Raw genomic sequence first — 19,747 nt, 5'->3', positions numbered from 1 at the left:
TAAAATTAAAGATGGCGGGTACAATTTGAAAACTACCTATTTATCGGCAGATTTTCATGAAACTCGATGTATCCTGGTATTTTGATCTGGTAAATTCGAATTTGACGTTACTTTCAGTCTGAATCAAAATTCAAGATAGTGGAAAAAAGATGGCGGCCTTAATTTTTAAAATATCTGTTTATCGGCTGATTTTCATGACATTGAATATTACCTTGTATTTTGACCAAAGTTTGTCGGTTTTGGTTTGAAAACTTGTAATATAAGGTAATAAGACATAGGGTAAAAAAGTAATTGAGGGGCTCGGAGGACAAGGCACATAAGTGCAGATTTCGAAAAAAATGACACATTAGTGGTGCCAACTAATTCTAGGTTTAAAATAAAGTCTGTGAAAAATTCACCGGAAGCATCCAATGCTTAAGCATCAAAATGTGAGTTTGAACTCTCTTTCTGTCATAAGGCTGTGTATAATAGTTAGCAACTTTAAACATGTTTTTCTCGAAATAGCTCGACGAGGTGCACCTCGTCCTCCAAGCTGTTTAATTGAGAGTATAAGTGTTAAAACGTAATTTTTTCAGTATCGTCGAATATTTAATTGACACAGATTAAGAAATACAAAGCTGAGTAATGAAATAAAATATGTACTAATTTTTTACTGGGTCTATCGAAAGCTAAACAATATTAAATAATGTGCGAAATGATGTCGCATATTCGGCTGACAAGATGCCGCGGGCAGTAAAATTTTAATGTTTTTATTATTTTCCTTCTTATTTACTTAGATTTCACCATTTCACACGAGCCTGCGGTACATCACGTAAAGCATAGGTGCATACCCCTCTCCCCTGTTGACAACCCCGCCCCCCGCTGACATCTGTACTTTCGTTATAATCCTTGTTCGCGCTTATGCTAGAGTTGGCCGCCCAAAAGTTCCAAACCTTCAACGGTGTGTTGAATTTATCATAATAATTATTAGTTTTACTATTAATTCCTCCGACGCAAAAAGACCCGCTCCCCGAGCTGCCGCCATTACACAGCCCAATCCCTCACGTAAAGCGCTTCGCGGCGGCGGCGGATGTGCTCGCATTGTAACTTCCCTCATATGTGAGATGTCCCATTCCGCAATATTTTTAAAAACCCTTAAATGTATAGATTTCGCCAAGCTCTATCCTATTCGTTTATTTTTACGTGATTTTATGCATAAATACGATGTTTGTCTTCACTTTGTATGCGTGAATCTGTTACTTCCGTACTGGCGGTCATAATATATCCATTTGCGCTCTTTGTAGAAAGCAGGGAGGAGGAGGTGGGTCAGTTTGTTTCCCCTCCTATTATTTTTTTTATATTACGTTAATTAATTTTTGCTCTCCAGAAATTATTTAAATAACTTCTCACGATTGATGGAATATTTGCTGTATTGATATGACCTTTTGAGGGATGGTGTTTTGCATAGAAACTCAACTTTCTGTAAATATTGCCATTTTTTACAATTTTAAATAAAGCCGTGTCAAACCCAGAAATTATGGAAATTTTTGAAACAAGGTACCCTATCTTATTGTAAATTTTATGTACTCTCACGTGGTTATAGTGGTTTTTTGATCAAACACTTTTAAAATGCTTAAAAATTAGGAAAATGGAGCTAAAAACGGACTTTTTTCAGAAAAGTGTCATTTTTGATCCCAGAAGAAATTATCTTACCGGCAAATATAATTACTTAAAAGGACGTTGAACATACTTTTCTAGACCAAAATTTAACGTACTTTTCAGTTACATCATTCACTTTAACTTTAAAGCTCATTTTAAAGCAATAAAATCGCAAAAATAACAATAAAGTTAAATTTCATCATTTTTTTCTTAACTTTTTTTAAACCAAAATTCAGTGCTACGACCCCTCAAATAGGTTTTACGGCAAGTTTTAATAGCCCTTGGTTCAGGGAAATTTCATGAACTTTTCATTTCGCACCTTGTTTTTTTTCTTAAACGCCTTTTAACACCTAAAAAATAAGGAAAAACCGCGGGAAAATTTTTTTCGGACAAATTGCAATTTTTTTCAACATTGCCTCCGCATTTTCACGAGAGACGCCAAAAATACAAATAAAGGTATATTTCTTACACAAAATTTTACTAGCTTTTCGATGATTACCATGGTTTGATTGATGAAATTTTTTGCAGCCATGAAAAACCACAAAAACATGAGACAAAGCCTTGTTATTGAACAATTTGTACATTTTTAACGTCTCAAAAATTGGCTTCTAAGTACACTTAAATACCTTCAAAAATTTATTCATTAACATTTTTTTAACTTTTATGTGCTATTACATTGGTACCATAAAATTTACTTCAAACAAAAATGACTAAACTTGAAAATTTTGGGTATATGTTAAGAAGAAGGTTCTAAACAGAGCAACCGGGTTTTCCAATAGGCAACTTTAACGCCTTATCTAACTCTCTTCAAGAAATTTGAAACAGTAATTTCAGGTATGCAATTTTTTGGAAATTTTATGCTCTAAACAATTATTACCATCGTTGAATCGTATCGTTAGTTTCCAGCTGTCCAAAAGTCGAAAATCGTTGAAATTCTGCAATTTCTAGAGAAATCATTTTTTAGCGTAATTTCCTTAAATACGCTTTTCAGGTACATGTTGTAAAATTTAAAGGAAAACCAGTGTGCTATTTATCTTGCAAATTTTATAACCTTTCAAAAAAGTATATATAAGTTGTACTTTTGTTGAAAAATAATTGATCGAAAGCGCTGGAAACGGAAAAAAAACAGCTGAATTTGTTGTTAAACATTGACTTCATGCTTTTGAATGATTCGTCTCACAATGAGGTCATAAAAGATGAAAAGGTAAAATGAATAGGTATACTTATGTAAAACTTAGCGTAATTTTCAGTGGTGTCGTTGTTTTTAACCTTTAATTAATTATTTTGACCTAAAAATGGTCAAGAACGCGAAAAATCGTGAATTATCAACAGATTTTGCCGGTTGTTGCTTTCAATAGTAAAATTCGGAAAGAAAAAAAATAATAAAAGCCTAAGTTTTGTATATGATTCTTAATCAAAATTTTATGATCTTTAAATCTGATCTCTTGCAATTTTTTTGTTTAACGCATTATTTGTGAGTTATAAATGAAAATCCGTATGCACGTCCTCTTTGAAAATCGCCGCAAGCCGCCATTTTGAAAAACTGCGATTTGACCACTTTCCCGGTGGAATTTTTTGGTAAACTTGTTTTTCTGTCTTATTGGGTACCTAGAGACCCTACATACCAAAGAAAAAGTTTGTGCTAATTTGTCCGAGGTCTAAAGCTAGAATGACTGGACCATCTGCAAAATCCAAGAAAAAACTCCTACAGGAGAAGAAATAAACCCTGTAGACTTGAAAATCAATAATTTTCCCCAATTTAAAAACAAATATACAAAACTAGAGGACTCCATCCCTATGGAAACGGGCAACCCTGAAGATAACAAGACAATTAAAACCAGAGCATATTCAGAATTGGCCTAATCACCTTCCCCCATTGAAAAAGAGCCAAATTTTTCGATTCATATGATCCAAAACTACCATCGGATGAGTGACTTGAAAAGTATATCAAATCTTACCCAAGAGATTTAACAATTAAACCAAGTTTAGAAACGATAAAAGGATTTCAGCATTTTTTCCCCCAAAATAATGAATAATGTAGAATCCCAACAAAAAGAAACTTGGACAACTACCCCCCAATCATCAACTAACAATAATACTATAAACCAACCTACTAACATACCTCCTCCACCACAAAACCTGTTACCTATAACTACAACTTCATCTAATCCCAAACCTCAACCCACTAATCAATCTACCCTGACTAAACCTATCACTAAATATACAACCTCTACATCCCACTGATCCCTATCTACATAGGCTGTCCCAAAAGTTTCGCATCAGTACACCGTATTTTCACCGACGGATTATTGTGAAAACTTGTAACCTAGGGGGTCATTCCATGTCAATTCGAACGGAGTTGTAACCACCCGACTCGGATTTCCATGATTTTTTTTTTACTTAATCCATCGGTCAATGTAAGAAAGGTAAAGGTAAGTTTTATGGCCTTCTCTAAAAATGCACTCTCCAGACTCAGAAAACGGGAATGACTCGTGTTTGAAAAAACCTCATAAGTCTTGCAGTTTTAAAGATTTTAAGCTGAAATTTGGCACACTAGTTCGTGTTAGTATGTATTTTAAGGGAAAAATTCCCAATTGAACCCGACTCACTCAGGAGGGCCAACTGAGCCGAAGATACGCCGTTTTAGCCCTGATTTTTAACGCTAAAAACTAGTTTTCTTAAAATGGGCATAGCAACCGAAGCTAACGAGATATTGCCAACTTTTTTTTTCTGTAAATCAACTTCAAAGTATGCTCTAACTGATTAAAAAATAAAAATCGTGGGTATGCAGCTTCTTCATTGGTTAATCACACTTTTTAGCAAAAAACGCTCAAAAAAATTGAGTCTGGGGGTAGGGTGCGGCTTATACGAGACATTAAAAAGGTTGAATTTTGAAAATGACAAGGGACCCCGCCAAAACGTTCCTAATAGTGTAAAAACAAACGTTGTAGAACAGTTTTGCAGTTGGTCAACATTTAGAGGTCGCGACGGGCTCTTAAAATTGCAAAATTCGGCTAATTTTCGCATTTTTTCAACCATTTTGGCAAATTTTCTCAGGCCTCACGGAGAGTTCTAATTGATAATTTTATTCATAAATAGGCAATATATAACCTAAAATGCATCCCATCCTCCACCTTAAGCCCCAAGCCCCTCCAACCCCCCTCCCTTACCGATCCAATATAAATACACTCTTTATAAACTACGCTATTTTGGTAGTGACCAGAAATCTAAAGTAACACTGGTCAACACGGTTTCAAATGTGATTGTCTCAGAGTAGTTTTTAGCGCTGAGTCCGAAAATGACCTCCGTCATGCTGGGTCTGTTCGATTTTCCCCGGAAACATCAGGATTTTCCTAAAAAATCGAGCTTTTCCGGTGAAAAATCAACTTTCCGGAAAATCTGTGCATGATGGAGGAAAGATAAGGTCATTTTCGGATTAGCAGCTAAAATTACATGGGGAACCATAAATTGTATGCCTATCAAAGTTTCCGTTCTGTTCCAAATATCGAGGTTTTTCCGGACTAGTGCCCCTTTCCGCCCATGTAACGCATGTAATACCAGTCCGATTGATTTGCGTTGGAAAGGAGGGAAAATATTTTTTCTCAGGCGACTGGTGGAGTTGACTCCACTAAATGATTGCCGCTGCAGCCGAAAATGACCCTCAATTTTTTCCAAAATCTATCAATTTTTTGGAAAAATCGATTTTTCGAAAATAAATGCACCTCTTTAAATCAAAAACGTTTAAAAACATCCCCTCTTTTCGGAATCTGGATATTTCAAAGGTTCTGCAAAAAAACGAGGCTCATATGCGGCTGCAGCGGCAATTATTTAGTGGAGTCAACTCCACCAGTCGCGCGAGGTTTTTCCGGACTAGTGCCCCTTTCCGCCCATGTAACGAATGTAATACCAGTCCGATTGATTTGCGTTGGAAAGGAGGGAAAATATTTTTTCTCAGGCGACTGGTGGAGTTGACTCCACTAAATAATTGCCGCTGCAGCCGCATATGAGCCTCGTTTTTTTGCAGAACCTTTGAAATATCCAGATTCCGAAAAGAGGGGATGTTTTTAAACGTTTTTGATTTAAAGAGGTGCATTTATTTTCGAAAAATCGATTTTTCCAAAAAATTGATAGATTTTGGAAAAAATTGAGGGTCATTTTCGGCTGCAGCGGCAATCATTTAGTGGAGTCAACTCCACCAGTCGCCTGAGAAAAAATATTTTCCCTCCTTTCCAACGCAAATCAATCGGACTGGTATTACATGCGTTACATGGGCGGAAAGGGGCACTAGTCCGGAAAAACCTCGATATTTGGAACAGAACGGAAACTTTGATAGGCATACAATTTATGGTTCCCCATGTAATTTTAGCTGCTAATCCGAAAATGACCTTATCTTTCCTCCATCATGCACAGATTTTCCGGAAAGTTGATTTTTCACCGGAAAAGCTCGATTTTTTAGGAAAATCCTGATGTTTCCGGGGAAAATCGAACTGACCCAGCATGACGGAGGTCATTTTCGGACTCAGCGCTAAAAACTACTCTGAGACAATCACATTTGAAACCGTGTTGACCAGTGTTACTTTAGATTTCTGGTCACTACCAAAATAGCGTAGTTTATAAAGAGTGTATTTATATTGGATCGGTAAGGGAGGGGGGTTGGAGGGGCTTGGGGCTTAAGGTGGAGGATGGGATGCATTTTAGGTTATATATTGCCTATTTATGAATAAAATTATCAATTAGAACTCTCCGTGAGGCCTGAGAAAATTTGCCAAAATGGTTGAAAAAATGCGAAAATTAGCCGAATTTTGCAATTTTAAGAGCCCGTCGCGACCTCTAAATGTTGACCAACTGCAAAACTGTTCTACAACGTTTGTTTTTACACTATTAGGAACGTTTTGGCGGGGTCCCTTGTCATTTTCAAAATTCAACCTTTTTAATGTCTCGTATAAGCCGCACCCTACCCCCAGACTCAATTTTTTTGAGCGTTTTTTGCTAAAAAGTGTGATTAACCAATGAAGAAGCTGCATACCCACGATTTTTATTTTTTAATCAGTTAGAGCATACTTTGAAGTTGATTTACAGAAAAAAAAAGTTGGCAATATCTCGTTAGCTTCGGTTGCTATGCCCATTTTAAGAAAACTAGTTTTTAGCGTTAAAAATCAGGGCTAAAACGGCGTATCTTCGGCTCAGTTGGCCCTCCTGAGTGAGTCGGGTTCAATTGGGAATTTTTCCCTTAAAATACATACTAACACGAACTAGTGTGCCAAATTTCAGCTTAAAATCTTTAAAACTGCAAGACTTATGAGGTTTTTTCAAACACGAGTCATTCCCGTTTTCTGAGTCTGGAGAGTGCATTTTTAGAGAAGGCCATAAAACTTCAAAAAAAAATTTCTCAAGAAATATTGAAGATATGGAGCTGAAAATTTGGGTTTTTTCTTACATTGACCGATGGATTAAGTAAAAAAAAAATCATGGAAATCCGAGTCGGGTGGTTACAACTCCGTTCGAATTGACATGGAATGACCCTAGGGTATTTTTTAACGGGGAACTCGAATTTTTGGTCGGATTTTCAAACTTTCAAAATCCAAGATGGCGGCCGTGGCTTAATTTGCTGAGTCGCCTCCTGTTGTATTGATCTTCGTGAAACTCCGTATGAAGGGGTACTTTTCGACGGGAAACTTGAATATTTGGTCAGATTTTCATATTTTCAAAATCCAAGATGGTGACTGTGGCCTAAAATGCTATCTCGCTTCCTGATATCCATCGATTTTGGTGAAATTCGGTATCAGGAGGTGTATTTCGATGGGAAACTCGAATTTTTCGTCAGATTTTCAACATTTCAAAATCCAAGATGGCGGCCCCGCACCAAAATGCGGTCCCGGCTCCTGGAACATCAATTTCTGTAAAACTTGGTGAAAAAGAAGGTTAAGACAAAGATGTTGTCTTCTCATCTATGTTAAAAACCATGCGGGGCGGTGGCGCGGCGGCTCGCGGAGCGAGTCACAAGTTTATCGCGAAGCGAAGAACTGAGGTCCAGGGGCACTCCCCGGCTAGACGTGAATCACGACTAGTGTTGTATATACGAGTAAGAGCTGTTACGCACGTCAATATAAAAGTTGTATCCCACTTTCTTGTACCTTAGGCGTGGCAATTTATCGAATTTTTGCCATTTTTGACTCTCTGGAACGATTTTTCTCGAAAATTTGGCAACGCAGAAAAAAGTTTTACTGATCAATTTTTATTCATTTGTTTGCGTTCTTTTCAAAAACGTACACGGTTCTTAGTTTAAATTGAGTTCTACGTGTGTAAAACTGAAAAAACCCCTAAAAATGGGCCATAAATGGCAACAATAGACCGCCAGACCTCTTACAATTCATCGAAGGCCTTTTTAAAGCCAGGAATGGAAAGTACGCAAAAAAATATGTAGAAAACATCTGCTGGAAGAGTGTAAACAGTCGAAAAGAACAACGAAAATAACGATTTTTCGATGCCAGGATTTTGGGTTTGAGGCGCTGCTGCACCTTTGCACGGGCTTTCTTCGGTAAAATATTTGGCACAGAGTCTAGCTAGGACTAGTACTTTGAAAATGTGAAACATTCAGCAAAATCCAGGTGGGGCCGGTAAAGGCTCAAAACGATACTCCTCCTTTCTCATGTAGGATTTTAATTAAAGTTAAATTTCACTCTTTCAAATTGAATTGGTGGACTCAAATGCTAAACCCCAGTTTTGGAGATGGAGTGACAGGATTTGGCATATTAAAAGAGAGGCTTTGTCGTCCTCTCCGAGATTTTAATTACTTTTTTTTTTTTTTTTTTTTTAAGTGAATTAGCAACGTCCAATTTGACTTTGCTGCAAAATTACCCTCAAGTACGTTACAAAAGAGAGCAAGTCTGAAAAATGTGACCGGAATTGCAAGGTTTTTTGTTATGAAATCCGAATCTGAAGTTACACCCTCATCGTTTTAAAATTCCGAGAAATATGCGTCCCCCCTCCCCCCAATATATCTATAGAAGACTTTTGAGAAGGGCTGTAAATATTTTCAACATATCATGAGGGGCTGATTAAGGTAACAAACTTTTTTTCCTACAGTTCTCTTTGAGCCTATCATGAGGTACAAATGGTTTATGAGTGGTCTAGATCACTCAGAAATTTTATTTATTTAAATGTAAGTAATCGCACAAGCCTGGTGGGTACCAGAGGCATCCATTTGTCTCTGAATTCATTGCAACCATTTATTTACCAATTATTAATTTCTTTGCTTTTCTACAACAAGGTTGACGTGAAGCTATTTCCAGCGTTTTTTTTAGTCCTAGGTCAAGCACTCTCTTTGGCAAACTGCATCGCCAAATTCCCACAGGCTAGTTTGCTAGCTGACAGAGCTCAAGTTCATGAGTTAACGTTTAATCCTCATGAGAGTGAACTGGGATCAATCCACGAAGAGTATGTCAAAAATTCGGAATTAGCATACAGAGTAAGTTTCCAGTTGTTTACTTTGTGCGGATTTTTTTTCCATGCCATTTTTTTGTAATTGATTACTTTTCGTTTTTGTTTTTTTTTTTCTCAGATTCAATGTATATGTTACAGTAAAAACTCGAAATCAGTGAAAACTAGTGTCCACAAACCCCCTTTGTCAGAACTAGTTTTCACCAGTGAATTCCAGAACTAACTGCATGCTTAAACGGAGCAGTGAAGACCAGTTTTAACTGAAAGGAACGTTTTTAACCGGCATTTGAGGCGCCTCATGAGGTTATGCCGTACAGCATCGACTCGTAGCTTCAGCATTAATGCCGTACGCCCAGGTAGCGGTCATGCGGGCATGCGGCGGCGCTGCGCTGAATGCGCGCAACCTGCCGTCGCCGGCTTCGGACATTGAAGCCCAATGCCGGCGTGCCGGCCGAGCCGGCATCAAGCGCTGATGCTGAGGTTTGATGCTGGCTTAGGGACCAACATGGGCTTCAACTTTTGAAGCCGGACCCTCGGCTCGCGGCCCAATACAGCATCAATTTTCGGTCCCGCCACCCAGCTTCATTACCGACGGGGTTGTCCCAGAAGACCGCCGAGGTATGCGACCCTTGGACTTGGCGATGAATTCGCGGAACACCCCTTTGTCTTGGCGGCGCGGCGGCCCACGCCTCGCCGAAAAGTTCTAAGAAGTGGACGCCGAGGAAGGGTTGAAAACACAGCCCGGTGCGATTAGCCGACCGGCAGCCGGGCCCGCGGCGCAGCGCTAGCGTCCGACGTGTCTGCTAATTGAGGTGGCATCAAAAAGTTATCCCCGGCGCACTGTTCGACGCGGCATGAAAGTCCGCGCCGGACCTCCGCCTTGCGCGCCGATGCCGCTCCGTTTATGATGCTGCCTCAAACCTCAGCTCTAAATCCCTGGTTTTTAAAAAAGAAAGAAGTGATTGATTTAATACTGATTGCTAAGGTTGAAATCCGCGGACGTTAAAGAAAATTATTTGAGGGTCCAATATGACAACCGCGTTGACGAGTAGATGTCACTGGGTACTTATTAAGAGACATACCTGTTCATGGCTCATGCGTGGGTCCGTGAGAATAGCTGATTGCACAGATGAGAGGAGAATTCATGTGTTTGTCAACAAGTCAGTTATCGGAAGCTCCTTTGCACGTATGATGTGTCGCTCCGCATGTATTATTATTTTTAATTTGAATGATTACTTGCAATTGAATTGTGTTATTAGTTGACGAATCTGTTTTTGAAGTGTACAATTTTTATTTAAGTGAGGACTGTATGTAAAATAAATGTGAGTGATGTGCCAAGTGTCAGAAACCGATATTTAACAAATGTGCAAGAATGCAGCGCAGGTAAAAACGATCATTACATCGTCTTAACAAATGCTAACCTAAACTAACAGATACTGGTATAAATGTCGTGATCCGCATTCCAGATCTTGACTAAGGGAAAACAGATCTACTCAATATCATCGGAGTGGTGCTGGAAAGAAATGACCATGAGCTCTACAAAATTGGGAGCAAATATGGGATTCTAGACAAAGTGTATGCGAGGTATGTTTCGCTGTCAATATAAAAACTAATTTTAGACAATGGAATACATCGCCAGAAAAATGGGCTATAGGCAAAAACTTAAATTTCAGTAAAATGCGTTTGGAAGTTTACTTTATTTCCACAGATACGTAAGTGATAAAATCGCGCAACCTAAGGTCAATTCTAAAGTAGAATATGTTGGAGTTTGAAGTTGTCACAACCATGAAATGCCAATGTGAACCTGTCTTCCTAAAGATTGTAAAAAAGGCGATTGTGTTACGTCCTCTTTTTCGGGCAAACAAATTTTAGGAGCATATAATGATGAAATATTCGGGTTTTGATCAAACAAAATATGTATTTCTCCAAATATTAACATAACATATTCTTTCTGACATTATTTAAGATACAGGGTGTTTTAGACCACCCGTACCAGGCCTTTTTCTCGGTTGTTTTAGGTCGTACGAAGTCGGAGACCGCGGGGTTGAATAGGGAATTGACCCCAAGGAATCCGAATTTCGTGGTCCCGAAACCCCTCCACCCCCCTTGGGAGGTAAAGGGGGGGTCACGATGCTAAAAGTCACGGTTCCCGACCGAATTGCGGATTAATCGCATCAGAATTGGAAAACACGGAAAATTTCACGTGAAATTGACCCCTAAAAATCCATAATCGGCCCATCCAAGGCCCACAAATGACCCCCTAAAGAGGGGGACAGTACCCCCCTCCATAGTTGCTCTTTGGTCTCAAAATTGACGTAGATTCTCCAGAAAAAGATGATTTCCCAGGTAATCGACCCCGAGAAATCCAAATTTCATGGTCCCGAAGCTCCTCTAGCTCCCCTTGGGGGTAAACGGGGGCCCCAATTTTAAAAATCGGGGCTCCTTTCCGAATCGCAAATTGATTGCATCCAAATTGAGGAGCAGAACACTTTTACATCTCAAGTGACCCCCAAGAGTTTTAATTGACCCCTCTGAACGGCAGAAAGTAACCCATGAGGAGGGGGCTCCGCCCCCGCCAAAAATTTCTCAAGATTCCTCTTTGGTCGCAGAATTGACGTCGATTCTCTAAAAAAAGGCGGTTTCTGCCCAAAAGGGCGGGTAGCGGAGCTTAGGGACCATGAAATTCAGAGTCCTCAGGGTCGATTACCTGGAAAACCGTCTTTTTCTGGAGAATCGACGTCAATTTTGCGACCAAAGAGGAATCTTGAGAAATTTTTGGCGGGAGGGGAGCCCCCCTCCTCATGGGTTACTTTCTGCCGAAAGAAATTTCGAAGAATTATGTTGACTTATTCTCTTTTGAAAAAATCAAATAGGAGCGGCGATTTTAAAACACTGAAACGAGATGCGTGGTTTGGGAGTTTCACCGTTGATACGTTATTCTTTAAATAGAAAATTACCCATCGTCAATCGATTCTTAAATATTTCCGTGATTTTTCTTCTTTATGCGAGGCGAATTCTCAGACTAATTCAAGGATTAATATTGTCATTCTTCAAGAGAATTTTTTTCGAAACCTAGTACTTAACTTGAATTAAAATTTAGCGAATCCTAAATTCTTAAGCTGTTTAGTCATACCATCTTTTTTTTTTCTTTTTCTCTTTGTTTCTTCTTCTTCCTCCCCTTAAGAGCCCCCCTCATGTAATTTGCTCCTCTGTAATCCCCTCACTTCGCGGACTTGGTTTTGGCCCGTCTGCGAAGAGCCCCTCCGCAAACATTCTTTTTTCGAGGGACTTTAAATAGATAAAGAATTAATAATAACATATCAATCAAGTTATAATCCTGCATACATTTTGCTTCGGTACGCTTAGCTTGACACCCAGACTCTTTGTCACGCGCAGTAATTTTTCAGCAGTGAAAAGTGAATTGGAACAAAAGTGTGCCGTGGTGGAGGTATCATGTAGGCGTCGATTTGAGTTAATAAGCGGCCGCCACGGTTTGAGTTCAGATCCGAGATCTGATACCAAGGCCGGGCCATTTGGTATCCGCTCAAATGAGGGGATAGAATACCAGCGTCTTTTGCTATTAAAGCAAGATCGAATACCAAAAGGCCAGGTATAAGTTCGGAATCAATGAACTTGAAGGCATAGCCGAGTCAATCGCATCGAGTTCGTCGATGGAAAACCCAAAACTCGGGGAGAGGTAATTAGACCTGTATCTAAAACCCATTAACGCCCAGTTCCCTCATCGATCGTGAACCGCGGGCTGATGCGAAAAATCGTATTGACTCTGCTCTCATCAGCTCTTGGGGCTTTCCTCGCAAATTTTCGAGTGCCGATTTAGGTGAATACCAAGGGTTTTATCACTCTGTCGGATGTCATGATCACCCGTTGACTCACTTTTTGTTACGGCCCAATCCTTTGTTCGTATTTTTCTGTGATTACACGTCCATTTAGAGTGTTCAATAGCTCATCTATATGTGTTAGATTTTTAATATCAGATATGATAAACGAATCAGTTGACAAAAACAACAACATGATAACAAGGATACCAGTTAATTAGTACCAATACCTAGTGAACGTTTTTGCAAACTACAGTTTTTTCATGTTATCGTTTTAGTTTTTGAAGTGCGGAATAATCGCGAAAAAATTTTACACCTGAAGATGTGTTATTGAACACTCAAAATGGCCATCGTGTAATCACAGAAAAATATGATTAAAGGATCGGACCACAACAAAAAAGTAAGTCATCCACTAGAGAGATACTATTTTTGAGCGAATGCTTTTACTGAGATCTAAAAAAACAATTGCTAGGAGGAATTTTTTGAGAGAATTTCCTTCTGAATTAGCATATTGTTTGTATCTTTTGTTTCCGTTTTTTTATGTTTTTTTCTCTTCATTTCTTTTTAGACTGTAACGAAAGGCGCTAAACTGTACCTAGAAGGAATGGGTCGACATGGCAGTTTTGTAACAAAAAATACATTTCCAAATGGTAAGCCCTGAGAAGACTAATTTCTCTTCTCTCACCACTGCTTTTTTTCTCCTTTCTCTTGTTGATATTCTGCATATTTTAAGCGCTTTCACGTATTGTAGGCGCATTCAAGTAAAAATGTTCAGGAATGCACAAATAAATGATTTTCTTTGATACCTTATCAGTAAACAATTAGAGGCGTAAATCCTGGAGGACTTACTCGAGATACTCTGTTTTGTTTTACTGACCTTGCTTAAAAGTAAAGAAAAACTAAATCACATGAGTGAGTTTATTCCCCATCAAACCCATGGTTCTACATGATGAATTCGTTTGATTTCTTGGTTTCATCAATGTAACTGTCTTTATTATTGCATCTTGAGTCGCATCGTCTCAACCTGTATTTTAATGACAGTTGAAATGATAATCATTAGATTAATTATGTTACATCCTTCGTAGGTACCTCTATTTTTGTAACAAAAAAAGGATGAATCATGTATGTCCCTGTTGGTTTATTGTCTGTTGTATTATTCTTATTAGATGTATACATCTCGTATCAGTGACCAGATACATATTAACTTTTTTGAAACTGAAAGGACGCATTTTTTTTTGTAATTGAGCCAAATTGCTTTCTTGAAAATGGCATAATGAATAGATTTGTAAAAAGGACGCTCGTCATTTTCTCATCACTAAATATTGGGTACATCTTTACGGAGGTTGTTAAAAAAAATTTTCCTCCAATGACCTCGAGGGTGAAAATGTGTGAAAAACCTCAAAAGTTTATGTTAAGGTCAGGACTACGCGATCGTGGCTAAAAAAATATCACTCACGAACTATGGTAGAAAGTAAAGTGACGGTAAGGACTATTCTGTAAAATCGGTACCCATCATGAGTCTAAAAGCCAGATTTTCCAAATCATTTGTGGAGAAAAGATTTCTGTGTCCTTAATCTATCAAAATTTATTGATGTATTGAAGATAGACTGCACAATCTATGTATCAACTTCCAAAACTAATTTTCGATAGCATGCATCCTTTTAAAAACGAAGCCAATAGATGTCCTCTTACAGTTAGTATTTAAAAATAATAGTATTTTACTTTTGTCGGGATTTTAGAACCACAAAAGAGCAAGGAAAGAAAAAAGGCAAGAGGAGGGTATTGTGGGGGGGGGGGGGGAGACACTGAGATGAGGAATTTTTCATTCTTAAATCCCCATATTATTTTTATAAAATTCGGCCTCGTGGAAAATTTGTCTGAGTTAAATGTGTTTTTGACCAGAGTTTTCAAATGAAAATTATAGGAGCACTCTTTTTCTTGTCAAAATTCTCCGCATTGTTGTCTCGCTGTTGTAGTCTCCTCCCGATGTAGACAGGCTTAACTGTGTCCCTCAGCCAAATGGTAAGGCAATTGTATCTGTTGTTTTATGTGTATTTTCAGTTTTTTTTCTCTCTTTTTTTTACATCAGTGTAATAAAATAATTGTTTGCAAATACCTCATTTGTGTAATTACTTCACTTCTCCACCCAACAATCAAAGGCCTGAAGCAATTCTAGAAAAATAATGCATAATCAGAGGGTTTTTTTTACAACATACTGCAAAGGTTTGTCTTTCCAGAACAGTTATTGTGCTGAACATGTAGATAACTTAGGATTTTTAAGTGTATCCTTATATGTAAGATTTCCTGTTTTTTCTTTGCAACTGCTATAGATGAAGGAAAACTGTTGTCATTGTTTTATACTTTTAACTTTAAAATGAACTGTAGTTTTTGACACATGATCCATGCATGCCTGAGATATTCAACATTTATTGGACTCGTCTCCTCACGTGATGGGTCCGATTTTACCACTGCTTGGTAAGCACGTGAAACCCCAGTAAGCACAGTGACTTTCAAAAAGGTTATTGCAAGATTGCAGTATTGGCACTGGGATGCATTTCCTTGCAATCTTGCAATCTTGCAGCAAGATTGCAAATGAAGCAGTTTTTGTGCTTGGGTTGCAAGCCTGCAATATTAGCAACTACCACTAAACTTGCCACAAGATTGCAAAACTACATTTTGGCGGTGTAAGTCGGCAATCACATAACTCGATTTGCGACGTTGCAGACTTCGTGTCATACTTCATTTTTTAAACGGAAAACTACTCAACGGCAAATCTTTAAAACTGCCGTGATTTTCCTTCTCTGTGCGAGGAAAATTTTGCAAAAACCTCAAGGAATTATATCAATTTGTTCTCCTTTTAAAAAAATAACATAGAGGCAGAGATTTTTAGACACCGCAAACGAGATATGTGATTGCCGACCTGCACTGTCGATTTGCTTCGGCAACCAAAGGTTCCATAACTGCAAGGAAGATTGCTACAAGCCTGCAAGAGGCTTGTGGATTACCTTATCGCTTCTCCTTTTCCAGGCCGCCTCCACGCCAATTTAGAGATATAGCATTTTATCCTTTTTCACTCTGGTTGTCCCAGGTTGAACTAGAGAGATCTCAGAGAGCGATTTATCATGTCAAAGTGAGACTTTTTTGCCTCAAGTTGAACCCCACAAAGCTACAGTCATCTAAAGTTTTTAAAAGTACATCCTTTTTTTTTCTCCAAAAAGGGACAACTGTAAGCCGATTGCCATGAAAATTTGTAACTAGCAGTTTCAGACCAGCAAATTTAAATTTTAGGTGATCAATGATTTTGAGAAAGTTTTTGAGGGTATTCGAGGGTCCTCACGTCAAAATGGGTCAAATTTTATTCATACGCTGAAAAAAATGCAGGTTTGACTACACATTTAGATAAAGCGCTCATTAATACAGAAGATTCGTCTTTAAATTTTTTTGATAGGCTTAAACGTTTTTTAGATATTCTGTATAAAAGTTCAGCCGTGTGCCGTGTGTGAGGGTCGTCGCGTTGCTTTACGTTGACCAGCCGACGAACAGAAAAAATGTATATCAAATACTACTAGTCCAGTCATTTGAGGATAATAATGGCCCCCATGCGGTTTTGAGAGGGGAACTTTTTTTCTCACTTGATTTCTCATCCGTAGAGGGTCCTTAACGAGAATCCAAATTTGCGACATCGGTACTTTATGGGAACCCCCCTCCCCTCCCCAAAAACCCCCTAAATCGAAAAAAACGGCCAAAAATCGGCGATTTTCTCTCGTTTTTCGAGTACGTGTGTAAGAACTTGCCTTAAAGTAGATAAAATTACGGACATTTTCCACGCGGTCCGAAATTTTTCAGATAAAAAATATGCCCACTACAAGGTTGCCATAAAAAATCCCAAAATGTTCAAAATTTCATTTTTTTAAGGTTTTTTGCTTGCAACTTGTTTTCCAGCAATTTTAGAAGGTTAGCGTATGTGCCCAAATGAAAGTAGATTCAAAATGCTACAATTTCGTGTATCAGACTTGTCCCTAGGGCGTAACGAGACGGCTCCGCAGCGTTGCCAAAGTTACGGTCTCCAAGGGCGTTTTCCGCGGCGGTGCATTTCACGCAACCGCTCCACTCAATTTTACCTGAAAAATTTTGCGAAAAACTTTCTTGAATATGCTTACCATGTAGTTTTTAGCGCTGAGACCGAATCTGAACTTTTCTGCCGTCGACTTTTGCCGCTAAAGCCGCCATCTTGAAAAAACATTGCCAAATCTCATTTTTTGACTAAAAATCGTTAATAACTCGTTCCTTGTGCGTCGGGCGGCAAAAAGAGCTATTTGCAGAATGAAAGTACATAAAATTTTAGTTTAGAATCATGTATCAAAGTTATGATAACATGCGTATACCATCCGCCTGAGCGCGCTGAAAATGGCGGGAAATTTGAAAAAAATCGCAATTTTTTGCGGTTCTCTCAAGTATCTTTTTTCCTAGCGGTTTTTCAATGACATTCAAATGGACTTTGTCTTTACAGTAGTGTTGAGACTTGATAATATCTGACCGAATAATTATCTGGTTTTTATGTAATTTACTCAACTCATATATAGAATTTTATTGGTGTCATAGATCTCTAAATTAATAGGGGTCAGTGGTAATATTTCATCTCCTCGGAATATTTACTAGATAGATTTTCTTATCTTTATTTTCATTTAAGTAGAAGAGACAAAAACGTTTTAATAAAATTCATAGCCTCTTTCTTATATGCATCACTAGCCCCAGCCCATAAAGTTACTTCTTTGGCTTCAGTTTTTGAGAGAGTGGTAACTACTTCAGAAAAGGATTTTCCCGGCTTGATAACCTTCACTCTAAGTTGGTCAGTAGAGTTGAGCTGTAGTCCCTCTTTGATAAGGTGCATTAGGCCCCGGCCGTGGCTGTCCGAGAAAAAATGAAGAGAATGGGTTTTCGCCTCGGTGTCCTTAAAGTCCAGCGCCATTGTAGTCTGTTTCTGTTGTTCTTTTCTTTTCCCAAGAGGATCATCATTGAACAAGGTAGGATCTGTTTGGCTAGTATTATTTGATGTGCTATTTGTACGACAGTTTGAAGCAGATGCATGACCAGGGATTGAGTGGGTTAGTATCCCTGAAACTTCATTTAGTTAATTTATGCTAGTGGGCACTTTAGTTTGACTAGGCAGAGAAACATTTATCAAAGAGTTATTACCTCCTTCAATTTCTGTGAGATCGCTCAAGGTTTGTTCGCCGTCACTAGGTTCGGTGGAAAGTGCTGCATCAGTAGAGTTGTTCTCTCTGAGTGCGGTGAAATAATAATTTAACAACTTTGACGGGTGGAATAGCGCGCCCGGCAATGGCTCGTTGCAGCAACGTTGTAGCAACGTCGCAAAAAATCGAGTAACGATCCTGGCTCACAACGTTGGGAAGACGTTACTTTTGGCCGCGGAGCGCAACGTTTCGAGTTAACGTTTTGGCAACGTTGCTGAAAAAGTTGTCCTAACGTATAGTGAAAAAAAAGTTCGGTAATTTATCTGAGGCGCACTCCACATTTTTACTCTTAAAATTTAATGCGGACTGCGGAGAAGTGTTTCCTAGGCACCCGCATTTCACTCTAAGTCTGAGAGTAGCCGCGCTCTGCCCGGGTTCTCAAGCAGCCTCCCATCAAAGTACTAATTACGTCCGACGTTGCTGTCCTTCGGGATCGCATCCCTTTTGGGCGAGGCCGAAATCAGGGCACTTTTGGGCGAGGTAATTCGCTGGTCGCCCTTGTCAATCATAGGACTTTTGGGCGAGGGTAGATGATACTGAATTTTTAATTTTTGGCAACAGTGCATCCATGGGGTTTGTTTACAGGTGAGCGTATCAGATAGTCATGTATCGGATACTGATAAGAAGGACCGTGGATGCGGGGTCTTGGCGAACGCGTTGTATTTTCCTCAGTTTGTGCACGCTGCTTGCTACAGCCTCTTACATTATCAATATGGATCTACAACTTTTACATGAAAACGGTTGTATGGATTTTTGTGCAAATTTCCATGGATTTTCTCCATAATACAAAGTAAATTTCTGAAAATTTTCAAAGGAATTCGCACAAACGTTCTCTCGTAAAAAATTGAATTCCCTGTTAAATTTGACAATAGCTGATGTGGCTTGGTTCCTTTCTGTTTAACACGGTCCATTCAGCACTAATAAACGTCCCCAGATCTGCTTCAATGATTGAAAGCAATGATATTCTTGCATTTCTGTGCATCATTCTACAACAAAGTATACTTAAAATAATATTAGGAGAAACAGGTTTTTGAAAGAAAGGAGTATGAAAAAAAATTAAAAAAGAATTAAATAAATTTATTCATTTTATAGAAATAACATTATTATTTTTTTAATTATTTGTTATTTTTAATATTTATTATATTATTTTGTAATTATTTATCATTATAATGGTTTATTATTTTTTTTATTATTTTATTTTTATATTATTAGTATATATATTAATATATACTTATTATTAAATAACAGAGTGAGTATTGGCAAAATTTAATGTAAATGCAAACTAATCATTGCGAGCAATAAGCCAAAAAAATTTCATTAATTATTATTAAATATTTATTATTAAATATTATTAAATATTTATTATTTCACATGTATATATTACTAGCAACCAACCCGTGCTTCGCACGGTGATAAACCGTCATTAATGAAATTACACCATGTTATAACAATAACTTTTGTATTAATATATTTTACTATACCTATTATGCCCATATTTATATTTTTTAATATAATTATTCAGAAGCTACAAAATATTTTTACATATAGGGGCTGTTGTTGTACCCATCAGCAAAAACA

At 38.2% G+C, this 19,747-nt stretch overlaps 1 protein-coding gene across 5 annotated transcripts in view; it reads left to right on the top strand.

Moving 5' to 3' along the window:
- LOC109041557 (probable enoyl-CoA hydratase echA8) overlaps positions 1-15,029 on the top strand; it is a 36,296-nt gene extending 21,267 nt beyond the window's left edge. For 2 of the 5 annotated variants that reach the window (XM_072300663.1, XM_072300667.1), the window contains exons 5-7: positions 8,943-9,106; positions 10,545-10,662; positions 13,483-15,029. In XM_072300663.1, coding sequence (XP_072156764.1) covers positions 8,943-9,106; positions 10,545-10,646 — 266 coding nt within the window. In that variant the 3' untranslated portion in view covers positions 10,647-10,662; positions 13,483-15,029. Of the gene's footprint in view, positions 1-8,942; positions 9,107-10,544; positions 10,663-13,482 lie in introns of those variants that run through there. The other 3 variants (XM_072300665.1, XM_072300671.1, XM_072300673.1) reach the window with 3 other exon arrangements.
- Positions 15,030-19,747: the final 4,718 nt, after the last annotated feature.

This window comes from Bemisia tabaci, chromosome 1, assembly GCF_918797505.1.
Source record: "Bemisia tabaci chromosome 1, PGI_BMITA_v3".
NCBI classification, from domain to species: domain Eukaryota; kingdom Metazoa; phylum Arthropoda; class Insecta; order Hemiptera; family Aleyrodidae; genus Bemisia; species Bemisia tabaci.
This window is presented reverse-complemented; position numbering and strand designations above follow the sequence as displayed.